This window comes from Oryza sativa, chromosome 8 (assembly GCF_034140825.1).
Source record: "Oryza sativa Japonica Group chromosome 8, ASM3414082v1".
NCBI lineage: Eukaryota > Viridiplantae > Streptophyta > Magnoliopsida > Poales > Poaceae > Oryza > Oryza sativa.
The window spans coordinates 13,112,764-13,131,862 of NC_089042.1; the positions used below are offsets into that span (position 1 = coordinate 13,112,764).

At 45.9% G+C, this 19,099-nt stretch overlaps 1 protein-coding gene across 1 annotated transcript; it reads right to left on the reverse strand.

Moving 5' to 3' along the window:
• Window positions 1-1,603: 1,603 nt before the first annotated feature.
• On the reverse strand, window positions 1,604-2,927 carry LOC136351548 (uncharacterized). The gene is made up of 2 exons (XM_066303726.1): window positions 2,348-2,927; window positions 1,604-1,656 (listed from the first exon to the last, which is right to left on the reverse strand). The coding sequence occupies exons 1-2, from the start codon at window positions 2,925-2,927 to the stop codon at window positions 1,604-1,606; spliced, it is 633 nt and encodes a 210-aa protein (XP_066159823.1).
• Between the last annotated feature and the right edge of the window lie 16,172 nt (window positions 2,928-19,099).

Consider the following 19,099-nt stretch of genomic DNA (forward strand, 5'->3'; position numbering starts at 1 on the left):
GCCTCAGCCTCCGCCGATCGGATCGTCACGGCTGCGGCGAGGGTTTTAGGAAGTACTCTGTGTCAGCCAGTTGTTTCGCCGCTAGTCAAGGCGAAGGGGAAAGGGGCAGCCGTCGAAACATCTACCTAGGAGTACTCCCTCGCGGCGCCCCACTTCGCCCTGGCGATTTCGAGACCCGGGCGGATCTTATTCCCTTCGTCGAGGAAGTAAGCAATCTTGTCTTACCTGCCAGCACCCCAAGCCTATTCACCGAGTTGAATGAGTTCGATGAAGGGTGTTCCGCTATTAAAAGCTTGGCGGTTCGGGTATGCTTTTTCGCCCTCTTTTTGATTTTCCTCCCTTTCTTTTTTATAGGTCCCATAACTAACATTTGTTCTCTTCGTCCGCTCTTATCTTGCATTCAGATTCTTGCGGCCCACTGTTCGATAGAGCGAACCGTGCGGGCTCGTCTTGACGGATTTAGGAACCGTCTTCGGGCCAAAGATGACGAAATAGGCCGCAAGAGCTTGGAGATGGAGGCCCTTGCCAACACCCTCAAGGAGGCGAAGGCCGAGAACAAGCGGCTCCAAACCGAATTGGAGAAGGAAAAAGAGATTAGGGCCGAGGTCGATCACCTCAAGGCCAAATTGGAGAAGGGGAAAGAGGCCCGAGCTGAGGTTGATCGCCTCAAGGCCGAACTGAAGAAAGAAAAAGCCCATTCCGCCGCGCTGACCGATTATTATAACCTTACTAAGCCAAAGATGGAGGCTCTTCGTCTAGAGGTCAGCAAGGCTGAGGCGAGCGCTGCGGAGGAGTCGCAACGGTTTTCGCGGGAGATGGCAAAAGCCACCGAGTCCACAAGAACAGCGTGCCAAACGCTCCGCCTTGCCCTTTCTGACATGGGTGCAAGGGTGCGAGGAGTCCCTGCCGAAGACGCCTTAGCCTTCGCCTTCTCGGAGTGGATCCAGCAGGCTGGTGGTGCCGTTTCGGACTACGCCACTGCGTATGGCGATTGCTGTGCGCGTGTATCGGCATCCTTCACTATGGGCCTTCTGCACGTCGCCAAGTTCCCTAACTATGCGAAAGGGGACTGGGAGGTTAGTGCTCAGAACGTTTCGCCCGCGCTCCGTGCGTGGCGAAAACAGTTCTGGCAGAAGGATGGCCGATCCACTGCCAAGGCGCGCCTTCTGGAGCAACTGGCGAAGGCAGAGGCGGTAGACCGGTGCGAAGAAGAGGATGCAACGGCTGGAGGGGGTGGAGGCGATGCCCAGGATCACCCAGAGGTGTGAGGCCCTCCGCCCTTTTCTTAGATTTTTGAAGTTTTTCTTCTTCTTTTTTGCGTTTGCCGGGAAAGGCGAACAATGTACATTCGGCCTCTTACCCTCCTTATTGTAGCCGAAAAAGGCCCTTTGGGTATTTGGAATGTATGACTCTATCTTAGCCACTTTTTATGGTCGATGCCTTTGGCGTATATGATTACGTCATTTTCGTATTATGTAATATTTGCTCTTGTTTCGCCTATTCTTACTATACAAATCGTCTTTTGCCCTTTTTGCACTGTTTAACAGGGTGTTCGCCGAAAATTGTGTATTCGGCCACCCTCTGGGGATTGGCGAAGCAAAAACTAGAAATATGTGGCGTTGAAGGGTTTGCCAAAGGTGCGATGCCCATTTCGGCCTGTTTATCGCGAAATGGTGATAAACAGCCGCAGCTATAAGGTTTTTAAGATTGCCGGCTGGCTACGGGCGCACCCCGGGTGAACCATAGAAGACTACGATCTTGTTCATACAAAAGGTTAGAGGATATGGCTCGCTTTTGGCGAAACCATCAAAAGACTGATCGGCAGGAGGCGATCTCCCAGCGCCGTTACAGTCTAGTCTGTGTTTCGCCCCCGTCTCCTCTTAGGGTCATGTATGATATTAGTAGTGATGATGAACCCAGTTCGCCCGATCATTCCTTAGAGAGAGAGAGTGATTGTGGGAGCGAAGATGTAATTTATCTGTAAGCTGGGCTGTAAAGCCATTGCTTTTTCTTTCACTTGTACCATGTTGCTGGGTTTGTATTCTTCGATATATTTTTCTTTAAAATCAATAAAGATGTATTTTATTTCCTTTTCGCTATTTTTGCATTGTCACTTCGCGTGCTTTCGTTGGGTCGGAACGTGTCGGCCCCTTTGCGTATATTAGCGAAATAGGTTTTTGACTTTTCAGCTTTCGGCTTCCGTTTTCAATCCGTTTTATTCTGTGTTGGAGGAAGCACTCGTGCTTTCGTTTTGATCGAGTGTAACGGTGTTCGGTTAGTTGTTCCCCGAAACAAGCTGTTGCGGTTTCAACGTTCGGCGAGCGATGCTTCGGCCGATTCGTTTCGCCCGTCCTGGACTTGTGCTTGATGAGGTACAGTCCTTCCCACTTCGATTCGAGCTTGCTGACCGCCACTGGGTTCGCTTTCCTTCTTAGGACAAGGTAGCCGGGCAACAGCTCCATCGGACGAACTTTTTTGTTATAAGTTGCCGAAGTGCCTGCGGCATATTTGCGCATGTGTTCTAGTGCTTCGACTCTCACCCCCTCTAGGAGTTCGAGCGACACCTCGCGCCCTTCTTCGCCCCCAGAGAACATCACCCTTGGTGAATTAGCCCCTAGCTCTGTCGGGGTCATTGCCTCATCGCCATAGAGGAGCATGAACGGGCTGAACTTGGTCGGCCTTGTGGGGGTCGTCCGAAGGGCCCAGAGAACAGAAAGCATTTTATCCGGCCATTTGCCCTTCGCTGCCCCCTCAAGCCTTTTCTTTAGTGCTTCTAGGATCTTACCATTTGCACGTTCGGCCGCCCCGTTTGACTGTGAGTGTGCGACCGACGCAAACCTGATTTCCAGGTTAAGCCCTTCACACAACTCTTTAAACTTGCTAGAGTCGAACTGCTTGCCGTTGTCCGTGATGAACTCTTTTGGCATTCCGAAACGGCAAACAATGTTTTTCCATACAAACTTCTGTACTCCTGCCGAAGTGATCGCTACAAGGGGTTCGGCCTCAATCCATCGGGAGAAGTATTCTACGGACACAATTACGAACTTGTACCCGTTTCGTGCCACCGGGAACGGCCCAATGATGTCCAACCCCCATCTAGCGAAGGGCCTGATTGGTGCGATGGGTTGCAGTTTGTATTGGGGTGCAGTTTGGCTTCGGCCATAGCGCTAACAGCTTTCGCACTTCTTGACTTGCTCAACACAGACTTTCAGCACGGTGGACCAGTATACTCCTTGTCGAAACACTTTGGAGGCAACTGTTCTTGCGGCTTGGTGTGCGCCACAGAGCCCCTGGTGTATTTCCTTCGCCATTTCCTCGCCTTCGGCAAAAGAGATGCAGCGAAGCAAAGGTTGGAGTATGCCGGGGCGATATAATTGGCCCGAGACCATTTTGTATTTCGCGGCTCTGAGCTGTAAGCGCTTTGCTTCTGCTTCATCTTCCAGGAGCCAGCTGCTCTTGAAGTATCTTACGAATGGGGTTTGCCAGTCTGTTGGATCCTCGCCCAGTTCTGCCTGGTCGATTGCCAGGCCATCTAGGCCCTCTGCAGGCACACTTGGTGCGTATAGGACTTTGAAAAAGATGCCCGGCGAATGTGGGCCCCCATAAGCAGCAGATTTCGCCAAGGCGTCTGCTTCCTCGTTCTGGCCTGTAGGTAAATGTTCGACCGTTATGCCGGCGAAGCACTTTTCCTTAGACCGAACAGCCTCCAAATACCTCTTCATTCCTTCTTCCTTTGCCTCAAAGAACTTATCGACGTGACCTGCCACCAACTTGGAGTCAGTTCGGATGAGCAAGCGCCAAACCCCCAATGCTTTCGCCTTTTTTAGGCCCAGAAGAATAGCTTCGTATTCTGCTGTGTTGTTGGTTGTGTCGAACTGCAGCCTTGCGACATATCGAATCGGCACGCCCCCTGGCGAAGTGAGTACCGCCGCAACGCCCGCCCCCTTGTGCGGCCACGAGCCGTCGGAGTACATCACCCAGGGTTGTTCGATGGGCTCGGGCTCAGGGGCGAATGTCGTTGTCTATTCAGCCATGAAGTCAGCTAGCACTTGAGATTTGACAGCAATGTGGGCAACAAAATGCAAGTCGAAAGGGGATAGCTTCGCCGCCCACTTGCTGAGTCGGCCAGTAACTTCCTTGCCTCGGAGTACTTCGCCCAAAGGGTACTGCGATGGCACCGTGACTTTATGGGCTTGAAAGTAGTGTTTAAGCTTCTGCAAAGCCATCACTAGGGCGTAAGCAAGCTTCTCCATTTCAATGTATCTTGTCTTCGCTCCTTGCAATGCTTCGGAGACGAAATAGACCGGTTTCTGGCTTGACTCTATTTCTTGGACGAGAGCAGCACTGACTGCCACTGGCGAAGCTACCAGGTATAGTAGCAGTTCGCTTCCTGGTGCTAGGCTGATCAGAGTGGGCGGGCTTTGCAGATATTGCTTTAGATCGTCGAACGCTGCTTGGCATTCGGGTGTCCAGGTGAATTTTCCCGCGCCACGGAGGGTCTTGAAGAAGGGCAAACCTCTTTCGGCTGCCTTTGAGAGGAATCGACTGAGTGTCGCAATTCGGCCTGCGAGCTTTTGTACTTCACGTACGCTCGACGGAGGCCTCATTTGCTGAATGGCATCGATTTTCTCGGGGTTCGCCTCGACGCCTCTTTCATAAACAAGGAAACCCAACAACTTGCCCGCGCAAACACCAAAAACACATTTCTCCGGATTCAGTTTCATACCCACCACGCGTAAGTTGTCAAAGGTCTCTTGCAGGTCGGACGTGTGGTCGAAAGCCTTGCGGCTTTTTACGACGATATCGTCGACATAAGCTTCCACATTTCGCCCCAACTGCTTGTAAAGGACCTTGTACACTAGCCTGGCGAAGGTTGCCCTGGCATTCCTCAGGCCAAAAGGCATCCTGAGGTGACAAAAAGTGCCAAATGGTGTGATGAAGGCTGTCTTGGGGATGTCGGCCGGGTTCATGTGGATCTGGTGATAGCCGGAATATGCATCCAAGAAGCTCATGAGTTCGTAGCCAGCTGTCGAATCCACGAGTTGGTCGATCCGTGGCAAGGGGAAATCGTCCTTCGGACATGCCTTGTTTAGGTCTGTGAAATCGACACACATGCGCCATTTGCCTTTTGATTTCCGCACCAGCACTGGATTCGCCAGCCACTCAGGATGGTCGATCTCTTTAATGACCCCAGCCTTGAGCAATTTTTGGACTTCGACTTTTGCTGCTTCTTGGCAATCAGCGGACATCTTGCGTAGCTTCTGTTTCCTTGGCTTGGCATCCGGCTTGGCTGCCAGGTGATGCATGACGAGATCTGTTGAAACACCTCCCACCTCATCGGGGCCCCAGGCGAAGATATCAATGTTTTTCTTGAGTACCTCTAGGATGTTCTCAGCCTCTTTTTCGCCCATGTCGCCCCCAGCAATACGAGCTTTGTGGGGTCGGCGTCATCAATCTGTATCTTGATTATCTTGTCGTGAGGGGCGGGCTTTGGCGCGTGCTTCGCCCGGTCATGTGGTTCGGCCTCAACATTATGCACTGCTCTGTTGATTATGGCCAGATCGCCTTTTGCAGCAGCCGAAGGCTGAAGCCCCTTGACCACGATCACTCCTGCCGGGCCAGGCATCTTGAGCTTGAGACAATTGTGGTGGGAAATGGTTTCGAACTTGTTCAAGGTCGCACGGCTGAAGATGGCGTTGTAGTTGTACGGGATGTCGATAACGTCGAACAATATTTGCTCTTCGCGTCTGTTTTCGCCTGTGCCGAAAGCTACCAGCAATAGTGCTTGGCCTAGAACTTGAACTGCTTCTCCGCCGAAACCACGGAGCGAGGCTGGTGCTGGGGTAAGGGCTAGGGTGGGCAATCCCATCTTGGCATATGCTTCAGCGAAGATGACATCGGCCGAACTCCCTCCATCGACCAAGATTCGCCGGACCTCAGAACCAGCTATCTCGGCTGAGATCACCAGAGGATCTTGATGCGGGAAAATTACTCCTTCAACATCTTCCGGCCCAAAAGAGATTTGCTGGTTCAGATACTATGGGGCCCCTTCGCCCACCGAAGTGATGTTGTGGACTGTTCGGAGCTGCATCTTCTTTTGTCGTTTCGATAGCTAGCTCGGCGGGTCGGCCCTTGTAATCACTTGGATTACTCTTCGCTGCACATCTTGGCGCTGTTCGGCCGGGGGTGCTTGTTCTTGAACTGGTTCGCGAGGTGCTTCGACAGCTGCTCCCTGCTGCGGCCTTGGATCTTGTGCGTTGCCACACTGCCGAATGGTTCGGCATTGCTCCGTGGTGTGTGAAGAGCGTCCATGGAAGGCACAGTAAAGGTCCTTCCGGACCTTCTTGCGAATGGGCTACTGATGGTTGCTTGCTTGTTGGGCATCGAACTCCTTGCGGAGGGCTTGAACTTCTTCGACAGCCATCACAGCCTTGCCCGCACGGTTGGTTCTAAACTTCCTCCAGGTCATGGGAGCTTGGCCTTGCCTTGGTGGTTGTCCTTGGTTCGCCGGTTGGGGCTAGCGAACAGCGAGGAGGTGGTTCGGCGACCTGAGCTTGTGCTTGAGCTTGGGCAGCGGCGACGGAGGCTTTATCATACTCAGCTTGAATTGCTTGCCACCGCTTGGAATCCTCTGTGCCCCTTGCGTACCCGTCAATGATGCGAAGCAGGTGTTCAAGCGTTTGTGGCTCTTTGTTGGCGATTTTTCTTGTGAGTTCGCCCTCGAGTAGCCCGGCCGAAGCGGCGTTGATGACTGAGGCCTCCGTTATGTCTTGTACTTGACACCGGGCTTGCGAGAAGCAACGCATGTACTCCCTTATCGATTCCCCGGCCTCTGGCGAATGCCAAGTAGATGCTGTTGCGTCTTCGGCTCCTCGTAAGTGCCTCGAAAGTTAAGGACAAAGACATTGCGCAATTGCTCCCATGAGTAAATGTTGTTGGCTGGCAAAATTGAAGTACCAAGAACGGGCGATGCCGTCTAGAGCGAGATGTATTACCTTTGCCTTGGTATTTTCGTCACCATGAGCCGCTTCGATCGCAGACTCATAGATGGAGAGGAATTCCTTTGGGTCAGTTTCGCCTAAATAGCGTGGGACAGGTGGGAACTTGAACTGGGGTGGGATTGGACGGATCTTGTTCATGCTTGCTTGTAGTGTTAAGAGCAATATTTTAAAGAACCCAAGGGAGAAACAGGTTATGCTTGTGCCTCCTGTTATTGACATTTTGCAGGGAGCTCAGGACATTCACCATGAGAAGAAGAGCAATATGCTCGAGATGTCATCTCCATCGCTCACGAAGGAAGAAGAGAAGACTGATGCACCTACATTATCTGAAGAGGGCATAAAAGGTAAATTAAATAGTGCTGATATTACTCAAGGTGAGTGTGCTTCTGATGAGTCACATTTGTCCACTATCCATGCTAATCTAGAGCAAATTTTGGTGGAAACTACTTCTAATTTGCCTTTGTCACAAGTTGATTTACTTGTTGTTCCTTGTGATAAAGAAGAGTTGTGTGATAATGCTTCCCTGCCACAACTAGTGAATGAACATGCTATTTCTAGTGTTTCATTCTGTGCTGATTTTAAGCATGTTGTTCACATTGCTAATGATGTTGAGGAACGTAAATTGATAACTTCTTTAAATACTTTTGGCTATGTCCAGTTTGATGATTTTTGTGAGCTCAATAATTTGGAGGAGAAATTATTTGCTAAGTCTTATTTGCCATGTCCAACTAATGCTATTTTTTATATCTTTGGCGAATATAATGATAGAGGAATATATTTGGTGCATAGAGTTTTCATTTGTTCGGATTTAGAGAAACATGTTATTGCTAATCACACAACTTCGAGTTTCTCTAGTTTTGATTGGATGAAACAGGTTGTTTTGAATGGACTATGTGACGAGCACCATATGGAAAAACCGAGGACGGTTTTCCGTGAAGAAGGGGAGGATGATGTGACCATGGCTACAACAGATACAACCATTGCTCACATCATGGATGAACAAGATGATATCAAGATCAAGTCCTCCAAGTGCTGGAATCCGATTCGGCCACCTGCTACATTGCTGAATTCAAACGGCCGCCAAATCTGCATACGACCTCCGTTTTCGGCCCGTGAGTACTTGATGGAAAGCTCTTGGAGTAATCTTTCCAATGAATCTAGCCACATTGCCAAATTCCATCTCAGTCGGCAGCAACCAAAGAAACAAGGTGTTGCGACACCTGTAATGGGCCTATGGGATTGTAACTTTGTCTGGGACCCCGGCCCAAGTGGGGCCCATGTGGGGTGCGCCCCAATCAGGTAGAGGACGACCTAGGGTCCTCCTATCTCTATAAATAGCTTGGTACCCCTTTAGAGTTTCTTGGGTATTGTTTAGATAAAAGTTTAGCTTTGCTACTTTGCCGGGTAATCCCGTGATCGGTTAGATCGCCGGTTTGCTCGTTACGGAACCCCAAAATTATCATTTGTACTCAATTCCTATTTGCAATTCAGATTGCTTTTATCTTGTTCTTGCTTGTTTCTTCGATTTGCTTGCAGGAATAAGGTTGATCTGCATCGGCTAGATCAACAACCCACGGAGAGGTGTATCGATTGCTAATGCGCAACACAACAACGTCTCGTACGGTTGTAGTCGGGTCGTCAACGTTTCTCCCAAATCGTAGTTATCATCAATTCACCGAAAGATCGGGCCAACAACAGCCTTGAGTGTCTCGAGTGGAGGTCAGGGTTCATCAAGGTGGCTCATAAGATTCGCCCCGCAGAGCAGATAATTGAAAGATAGATTGCGGCCCCATGGGTGACAAGGGTTTTACTGGAATGCTTCGCAAGGGGTAGCGGGGGTGAAGGCAGAAGAAAGAAAAGTAAAAAGGATACGAGGATGAACGAGGTTCGGAGATAGACAACAACTATTCCCCGGCAACTGTTGGTATTTCTTAACGACATTACTAGAAATATAATTCCCAGTAATGGTGTAGAAATATTCATGGTATATTATGGTTACAGATCATATCCACAAGCACACGGATATACCGTTGTATGTCTAGGCTAAGTGGAAAAGAATAAGAAAATAATCTATCCCTATACTTCTAATATACATACAACATTAGATAATATTAACTACTATATAATTATATAGCCAATACCCCTTTACAATGCCCTTCTGGTGTTTCGAGAGACCACCCCTGGTTGCCGAGTTTCTTATGACAACCTGTCATGGCCATCCAATCGGGGCTAAATACGGAGGAGTACCCTCCCCTAGTTGCCGAGTTTCTTACTGACCCGCAGCATATAACCCCAAATAATGATATTCAATAGCCTAAGCACCTCGCTTATGCTACCAAATACTACTCTACAATCATCGTCATGACTTAGAGCAATCATATAATTGAACATTATACCCACACCAATGCATCTCCCAGGTAAGCTAGCTAGACAATTATACCTCGAATAATATATCGGAAAGTCGGTCCTCGAATAATCAGAATGAGGTAAAATACCGTAAATATATTGAGAAAAATATTCTAATAATTGAACAAGTCTTACAAAAGAAGGAAGAGCTACTAGAGCTATACCCGAATTCTTCCAAAATAAGGAAACTATTCTATTTCTATTCCACTAACTCTAGAGTACTCAACTAAACTTGAGAGAGTATGAGAAGCTCCTTGCTTGAGTGTGTGTAGAAATGGAGGGAGTGAGGGCCTTTTATAGGCTGGTGGTGACGGTTATGATGGTTGGAAAGGTCGGTAATACCCTCCAACCGTCATTGGGAGTTAATCTCCTCCGTCCAGCCAAATCCTGGATCCATCGGTGTTGCGGCTGGTTCGGTCGAATCCTGGGATGGCCCAACCAGCCCACAGTTTGGCAGGTGGACTTCTCTTCTTCTCCTCTTCTTAGATTTGTGAATTTTAGCCCTTTTTAATCGTGTCAATTCTGTGTTCTTGGCCCATTTGTTAATAAGTCTGATTCTCGACAGTGAAAAATAATTTATTCTAACACAAATGTGCATTGTAAGCATAACTAGTTATCCTTTATTTTAGTAATATTGACGGGGGAAACTGGTCTATAACGACCGTCAACAAAACCCCCCAAGCTTGAACCTTTGCTCGTCCCAAGTAAAGGGCTTACAAAAATCTAAACTTGGTTGTTGATCAAGAGTTGCTACTATGATGTATGTCTCAAATGTACAAGTGGAAGGCATATGTACTCTCTCAAATTAAGTAAGCTTGGCACGGACACTGCCTTTCATTGTCTTGAGCGGTTGAAAGATAGAACAACAATTAGAGCACTACTTATCCATTCTTTATTCAACTTGTATTTTGGAAGGTTTTCAAATGAATTTTGCAAAAGAAATCCAAGTTCCTGAAATAATTCACTCAATCTCTCAAAGTGTATGAATATGTATTCCTCACCAAATTTGTCTTTTTGATTCCTACTCTAAGGTTGATATGTGGAGCTTGGTAGATATCAAATATGGCATACTTGAATTCACATTTATTACTGAGTCAAAAACTTGGACTAAAATAGATGACTAGACATACTCAAGATCAAGATCGTGCAAAGTGTGTGGGATATGGTGGCAATGGAATGTGGAAAAAATAAAGAAAAATGCTTCTCCTTTGTGCTTACTTTCTTCTCCAAAATCTTCCTTTCATAAATAGGGAGAAGGCATGGCTACATTTCATCATGCTCACTATTTGAGAGAGCATAAATCATTTTTTTTATAACCATGCCTTTCTGTCCTCTTGCTATATTTAATTTTTCTTTCAGAAATGATTTTCTTTTCTAGTAGAAAAAAGCACATGTAAAGGACATGAAAATGAAATTGGTGGATGTTAGCTTCCAGTGTAGAAGTTTAGCATGTGCATATATGTGGGTGTATGATCTTGATTATAGAGCATGAAAATTATCTATACAAGTCACAATGATTTTGACAAAGTTCAACGAAATTACAAGCAACCAAAATGTATATGGCTTAATCAAGATGGATATTTTTGGCTCTGGTAGGAATTTATATCAAATTAAGAACTTTATAAATTTATCATTTTAGAAAAATAAAACATCTAGAATTCAAGCCAAACTTAGATTAGGATCATAGTAACTCTTATTTACTATCTCATATCTCGCAACAACCTAGACTTAGATTAGCAAGTGCAGCTCACTTCCCTCAGGTTCCTAGATAATTGTTGGCTACTATTTTTCAATTTTTGAGAGAGTATTTAACCATGAACCCATATATGAAAGATATAAAACAAAACAACTATTCATCATTTCAACATGGAGAACTAAGTTGTCTTACCTAGCATAATTAAAATCTAACCTATATTTTTGGTATTTTCTATTTTACAAATTTTTATGTTGTTTTCAGTTTATAAGATGCAATGAAAAGTAAACATGCATTTGGAAAGGGAAATAGGCAGTGATACAAGTTACCTTGGTGGGGGGACAGACATTTCCCCCTCCCTCCCCCAAGCTTGCCTTTCACTCAGGGTCCTTGGTAAGAATTGAACCCCTGGAAGCAGAAGTATGCTTGAAGATCATCATGTTGTTGCTGCATCAGGTTGTTGACGTTGGTGAACTGAGCATCAGCGTTCTGTTGCCATTCTCGCGTCTAAGCTATGTGTCCTTCGAGGTTGTGCTGAATTTCTCCCGCTTGCATCTCAAGGGTGTCCATCCTCCTAGTGATTTCACCCAAGTCCCAACGAGAGGAACTTGAGCGCCACCAGTTGGAGAACGGAGGCATTGCCACTTGAACTGGGAGAACGGGAGTTCATGTTTCCCCATTGCACATCCTGAGGTGCTTGCCACCGGTTCTCGCTGGTATTCTGCCGGGGCGAACCTCCGGTGTTGTGGTGTGGAGCTTGAGTCCATCTGGGTGCATACCCAGTTGGCTCCCAGTCATCCTCATACATCTGCATGGGTGTTGAGGATGTTGGACCTTCGTGTTCGTTTATTGCCATGTTGCGAGTGTCCATGTATGATACACCTGCACAAGATTCTTCTATGGTCTGCAGGGGAATGGTTAGCTCATGACAGTTGTACAAATGATACCCCGGGTTAGGTAATGGGATTTCATTTGTACAACTTGGGAAAAAGAATATCAAAGAACCATCTACTCCATATTTAAGTATATGACCTTGCACTAGATAAGACTCATCAACATAGGAACGAGGAGTTGAAATATAAGCAATTTGATCATTAGAAATCACCCCAAGCCCGTTCTCTATGCGAGTAATCAGAGAACTGCACTCAACAGGAGCAGTGAACTTCATACTCTCTAACCATTGCCTAATCGTACATTTCACAGGAGCAACCTTAATCTTTCTAATCATGGCAAACGTGATAATCAATTCATCCTCTCTTATGGGCCTAAGATCACCTCTAGGAAATAAAGTCATAGCTATCAATTTGTGCATAAGCCTAGGTGTAGGTTTATGGATGTCATTTGTTCTAGGTTTCTTGCAAATTGGAGCACCAGAAATGTCTTCCCAAAATCTGTTTTTCTCGAACCCAGAAATTCCTTTCCGAAGATTGATTTTACAGGTATCGTGAAAACCAAGAAGTGTACTTGATCCTTTCCTTGTAAGTTTATGTTCTTTACGGAAAAAGCGAAAGGATATTCCATCTTCCATTTCTTTCAAAGTGTATAGAAATTGTAAAGTAAGCAAATGACAACCAGGCTCATCTTCTACCGCAAATCTCTGCCAACCTACAGCTTTCCAAATAATGCGAAAATCAACATCCATACCTCTCTTTTCTAATAGCTCCGGGTCATATGCTCGGTGTGTGCAAACGTCCGGTCCTTCAGCACGTGGTAGGCTTGCAGCTCTCGATCACCGACAAGGTCGAGGTCGGCGTTGTTCAAGAGGCGTGGCGGAACGTCGGCATCTTCCATCAAGACGTCGGCAGACGAACGAGCGCTTGACTCGCCATGACGACTTGATGGAGAGCCGGGTCCCTTCTTGAACATGCGGGACAATCGTCTCTTCATTCTGCACAAATGAGCAAGAAAACAGACTAACTCGGCGGGGGTTAAGGTAGCAAGACTTCTACCCGCCGGTTAGCTTCACCAAGACAACTTGTGTATCCAACTAAAATTTCTTGAATTTGAGGCAAACTTGTAAAGTTTTGAATGAATTTTGAGAGCAAAACTTGGAGAGGGAGTGGAAATGTGTTGAAATGGGGTGGACTCCCCTCTCTCGGCTGAGCTGTTTATATGGTGCATGGATAACAGCTAGTACTAGCATGTAGGACCCACTAGCCATTACTCTGCAAAATTTGATAGCCGCCCGTTGCCTGGCCGGGGGTTCGGCCGAACCCCTGGTGGGCCCAACCGGCCCCACTTTTGACCGTTGGGATCCAACAGCTAGTGTGGATGTGGCACAGCAAATTTTCGCTGAAAAATTTATTTTGATTTGCTCAGAAAAATTCATTTGCAAAGATTTGGAATCAAATTGATGAAAATAAATATGAAGATACATACCAATTTACCTGTTGGCGAGGGCCGCGTCGTTTTGGGTTCGACGAGCAAGACTATACCTCCTTCTGTTTAATTCGCAGATTTTCCACCCGTCTCCGGAGATGATGGAGTGGGCGTTGTCTGCTTTACTCGCCACACCTTCTTTGCCTTAGGTGTGTTTGGCAGCTTCTTCTGAGCTGGCTTCTCTGGCTTCTTAGTCGGTGCAATGGATTTTACTGGCGTCTTCCATTGACGGGACCTGTGTACAGGTGCTCCTTTCTCTAGGAAGTTCTGCATGAATTTTACTTGGCTGTCCATCCTGGGTGGTTCTACTTCGACCATTTGAATATTTTGCGGGTTTGGCCTGTGTTTGATTCGCACCATGGAGCACTGTTCTGTCCTCGGTTGGAACTCAAACTTTTCTTCTTCCCCGTTGATGTGGAAACGGATACTTCCCACTCCCACGCCTATGTTGGCCTCCGTGGTGCTAAGAAAAGGACGCCCCAGGATGAGTGGCGTCGCCTTGTTTGACTCCATATCTAGCACACTGAGAAGTCAACCGGGATGAAGAAATCCTGTATCTTGACCGGCACGTCTTCCGTTATCCCAGCTGGGTAACGGACCGATGAATCGGCTAGTTGCAGACGCATCGGTATTGGTGCCAACACCGTGAAGTTGAGCTTGTCGATGACCTCCTTGGTCATGACGCTTACGCTGGCTTCAAGGTCGCAGAGGGCCTGATCGAACTTTTGCGTCCCAATTGAGCAAGTGATCATGGGACACCTTGGATCCTTCTTCTTTTCCGGGAGCTTGTGGAGTATAGCATTACTGAACTCTTCCGTCAGCTTGACCACCTCAGTTGTGGGTAGTGGCGTCTTGTTGTTGAGGTTATCCATGAGATACCGTGCATAGGTGGGTACTTGCATGGCATCCAGCAGTGGCACGTGTATGTGGATCTTTTGGATCACCTCAAGAAAACGAGCAAACTGCTCGTCCACTAACGGCCTCTTGTGTCTCTGGGGGAACGACAACAGCCTTGCATCGCAATACTCCTGCGGCACAATTCGTTCAGGCTGAGCTGCCTCCTCTATCTCAGCCGTGTCGTTAGGCGACGCTTCCTGGCTGCTGCTGCTCCTTGTTCCTGCAGAGTTAGGATATGGCGGATCCTGAGTGGAGTTACCTCCCCTCGTGGTGATCACCTTAACATTTTCAACGGAAGGTTCCGGTTGCCCCGAAATCCTCCCTGAGTCATTAGCGGGAACTATGGCAGCTAGGTGCGCCAGCTATGTCTCTATCATTTTGTTAAAGCTTGGCTGATTTTGAAATGCGGAAGCAAAGCCGTCTAACTTAACAATTATATTTTCAAAGATCTTACCATTGGCAGCTAATTTTTTGCTAAGTGCATCGGTGGGTTTGGCTTGTCCAAAAACAAGATCTTTCAAGGAAGGCTGGTTAGAAAAGTTACCTTTTTTATTGCCTCCTTGGAAGTATGGGCAAGGCTGGTTCCACCCCTGACCTCCTTGTGGACGGAATCCGTTATTGTTGTTGTTGCCTATGAACAATGCCTCTTCATGGGTTTCCAGGCAGTCGTTCCTAGAATGACCCGTGTTGCCACAGAGTTCGCACATAACGTGTGAGTCCAAGGCCTTAATGTTGCCTTGAGGCTTCTTCTCGTGTTCGTCCAGTCGCTTCATGAGGAGGTCTAGCCTGCGCCATGGTGATGAGGTTTGACTTCAAATCGAAATCCGTGTCTCCTAAGTTGACTTGCGGCCCAACGGGCACGTTGTCAGTTGAGGGGCCAGCGAACTCACGAATGGTCCCGTGCGAAGATTATAATACATAGAACTATGCTAATATTTATATGTTACTTGTAATAATCAAAGGCTGAGCAGGGGTTAATTTAATTCATGGGTAGAGTGGCACGAAGCAAAAGAACTCATTCTCTCATAAATACTATGTCTAGGCTAAGTGGAAAAGAATAACAAAAGAATCTATTCCTAGGCACGAGAGGGACTGCCCAACTTGGCATAAGGAGGGGTTAAAACCTGAGTTGGGTTTGCTCGGTTAGGGAGAGTTATATGACGGGTTTTGTCACAATTTCCCCCTTTGCAGTATCTCGGTGGTACTTCGGGGCATGGTAATATGTGTGGAATTGTGTCTGGTGGGTAAAGTTGTACACTTCTGATCAGAGTAAAACTAATCGAATAGCCGTGCCCGCGGTTATTGGGCGGTCAACTAGCTCACCGTGATTAGTCCCACTTAATAATTTGACTTATAGAACTGGTGTAGTTCAGGTGGTTTTGGTTTGGCTTGTTGCAACATGGATTTAGCATTGGATAGTGATGATGTTAATACTGCTTAATTATATATTGTTTTTACTTCTTTCAAATTATGATTTATAAATGTTGCTTTTATTACAAACTATCCATTGAGCCATTCCTTTGATTATCCTTGCATCATACTTTCTCATTGGTATGACTTGTTGAGTACGGTGGTTGATACTCAGTCTTGCTTAAGTTTTCCCTCCCCAGAAGCAGAAGTTGGTTCAGATGGTGAGTTCTCTGAGGATTGATCTTGTTCCGGACATCGAGGGTTGCCTGTGTGGTCTATGGAGGAAGCTTCGCTTTGGTCGTGAAGATTAAGGCCCTGTTTAGATGGGACTAAAACTTTTAAGTCCCTGTCACATCGGATGTTTGAATATTAATTATAAATATTAAACGTAGACTATTAATAAAACCCATCCATAATCTTGGACTAATTCGCGAGACGAATCTATTGAGCCTAACTAATCCATGATTAGCCTATGTGATGCTACAGTAAACATTCTCTAATTATGGATTAATTAGGCTTAAAAAATTTGTCTCGTGAATTAGCTTTCATTTATGTAATTAGTTTTGTAAGTAGTCTATATTTAATACTCTAAATTAGTGTCTAAAGACAGGGACTAAAGTTAAGTCCCTGGATCCAAACACCACCTAAGTCTAGTTCTTTACTTTTTCCGCTGCGTATAAGTTTAATTTTGTTATTTTTGTAAGTCGTGGAACTGTATCAAATTGTCGTTTGTGTAGTCTGGCTGGTCCTGGACAAAGATTCAATACGCATTCTGCTTGAGATTCGGGTTGTCGAAGTTCTGGGCGTGACACGTTTCCGGCAAGTTCTTCTCAAGAGGTAACCCGTCTCTATGGCCCGCATTATCAGGGCTAACATATTGCTTTAGATGTGTTAGGCTCGATATCGCGAGTCATTACTATCATATGTCTTGGTTAATCTATTCTTAGCTTCTCGATTTAGCTCTATCGGTTGCTGCTCGCTTTAGGGTTTATGCTGGTTTCGGTTAAATTGTCTTGCTAGATTAGATTTGCTAAGGCATCTACCATCCTAAAAAGTGTGTAATTGCTGGATTGTCTAGACTGCATGTTTCTTTTCATACTTTGAGATGCATCATCCCTAGTTGTGTTTAAAACCATGCAAACTAGCCTGCAATTAGGCATAATAAGGATAGTATCGGGGTTTCAGCCGATCTTACCTAATATGTATGTTTCACTCCCTATTTCATGTATATTCGCCACTTATGTAGATAGATCGTTTTATATAAGCATATGAAGCTTTAGTCAGTATCGGCTAGATTCATACACCTTCATGCCTAATTTCTGTTTGATACGTTTATATGGATCAATTTGTTTATATAGGTTTATATAGGTTTGTACTGAAGTATTAGCTAGTACTTTATCTTTCTTCCTCTAAATACTGTCACATCGGCTACTTTCATAATATTGTCCTAAACCAATCTATTGAACTCGATGGATACTATTACAGCCGATTAGGCGTGTTTAGGGTTTATTATTCTTTGATATATCTAGTCCATAGCCGATTTGGTCTAACTCCATCGGTTGAGACCATCAACGATACGCTATCGGCCGATCGGCTATCGATCGACTAATTCTGCTTTTATTCTTTCTTGCTGATTGCAGGATCAAATCAGCTGGCACGCCCTTGACACACTCTAGGCTAGCCTTCGACCTGCACTGGAGTTAAGTAGTTCTCCCAGGCCGCCGTGTTTTCACATCAACACGCTTTTGGCACGCCCGGTGCGACCGAGTTTCATTATCCAACCATGTCATCACCGTCAATAACCGACATTGTTAGAGACAACGCCATACCCGCCAAGGTTGAAGATCTGTCTGAAGAACAAAAGGCAAAGATGGAATAGAAGATACAACAACTAAAGGAGGCATATCTTAATTCTTTCTCTATGACTCAGCAAGGGAAAGTGATTCAACAGTATAAATTTCAAATGCCGAAGTTAGAAGGAGAAGGATAATCTCGTGCCAAAGGAGAACAGAAAGAAAACGATGATGCTAAAGATAATAAAACTCAGTTGATGACTTTACAGGGTCGTCTTGATTCAGCTATGCATCATGCTTTCATCAACCAATCTGCGATCTTGGTCAACACTTTGTCAAATTTGGTCAAGTCAGTGGTTGACGGATCAATTGCTGAGGAGAAAGCAAGAGGACTAGTATATTTGCCAAGTGGTGTTTTTCCCAAATACAGAGAAGTTAGGACTAAACTTGGAAGTGGTCAGCCTCAAGAAAACTTCATGTCGGCGTCAGGATTAGCGCAGCCAAAACAACAGCCGACATCAGGAGCTCCAAGACCAAGCACCATGACACCTGAGCAACTGGCTCAATTATTCAAAGACAATGAAAATTTCTGAAAGTTCATAGCCATCAGTCACACAGCCGACGGCAAGACAGCCGCCAGTAATTCCTTCTCATCTAACCCAGCCATCTTCAGGACTGCCGATTGAGACTCAATCAATTGGACCACAGTATTGCACCGTGGACCCTAATGCTTTCCAATATCAACAAATTCCAGGGTTTAATTTTAGTCAGTTTCAGCCTTCATCACCTATGCAGTATCGGCAGGACACATTTCCTTTTGTTCAAGCTCCAGCACAACCGATGTATAATCAGTATGAGCAGCAAAATCAAGGAGTTCAACAACAATCTTTAGCCGATATTATTGCAGAAGTGGTGAGGGAACAATTTGGGATGATAATGGGATCATGTATCGACACACATACCCAGAATATTTTGATAGAGTGCCATTACCAAGTCGATACAAGATTCCAAATTTTCAAAGTTCTTACACTGCAAGAATCTATGATGAAAAAAATTCGTCATGGATCACTGAAAATTCGTCATAGGAATTTATCTGTGACGATTATACTTATCGTCATCTATTGAGCGTCACAGATTAAATCTGCCGACGTTCTCTTCGAAATCGTCACGAATCAGCACAATCTATGACGTTTTTTAACCATCATAAAACGCTTATGGGCTAATGTAGTCCAGTCCAGGCCCAACCTTTGTGACGAAATTAAACGTCACATATGGTTGCCACATGGCAGCCAACATGGCAGGTGCACGTGTGTGATGATGTGGCACTGATGACGTGGCAGCTAATGTTAGCAATTTTTTTATACAGGCCATTATTTTTTTACGGCCCATCATTTCTTTGACAGCCCATTAATTATTTAACAGCTGCCCATTATTTTTTTTGGAATTGGTCCATTTTAAAATAGGCCCATTTCAAAACTGGCCCATTTTGTCAACCAGCTATCAGATCAAAGCCCACTAAA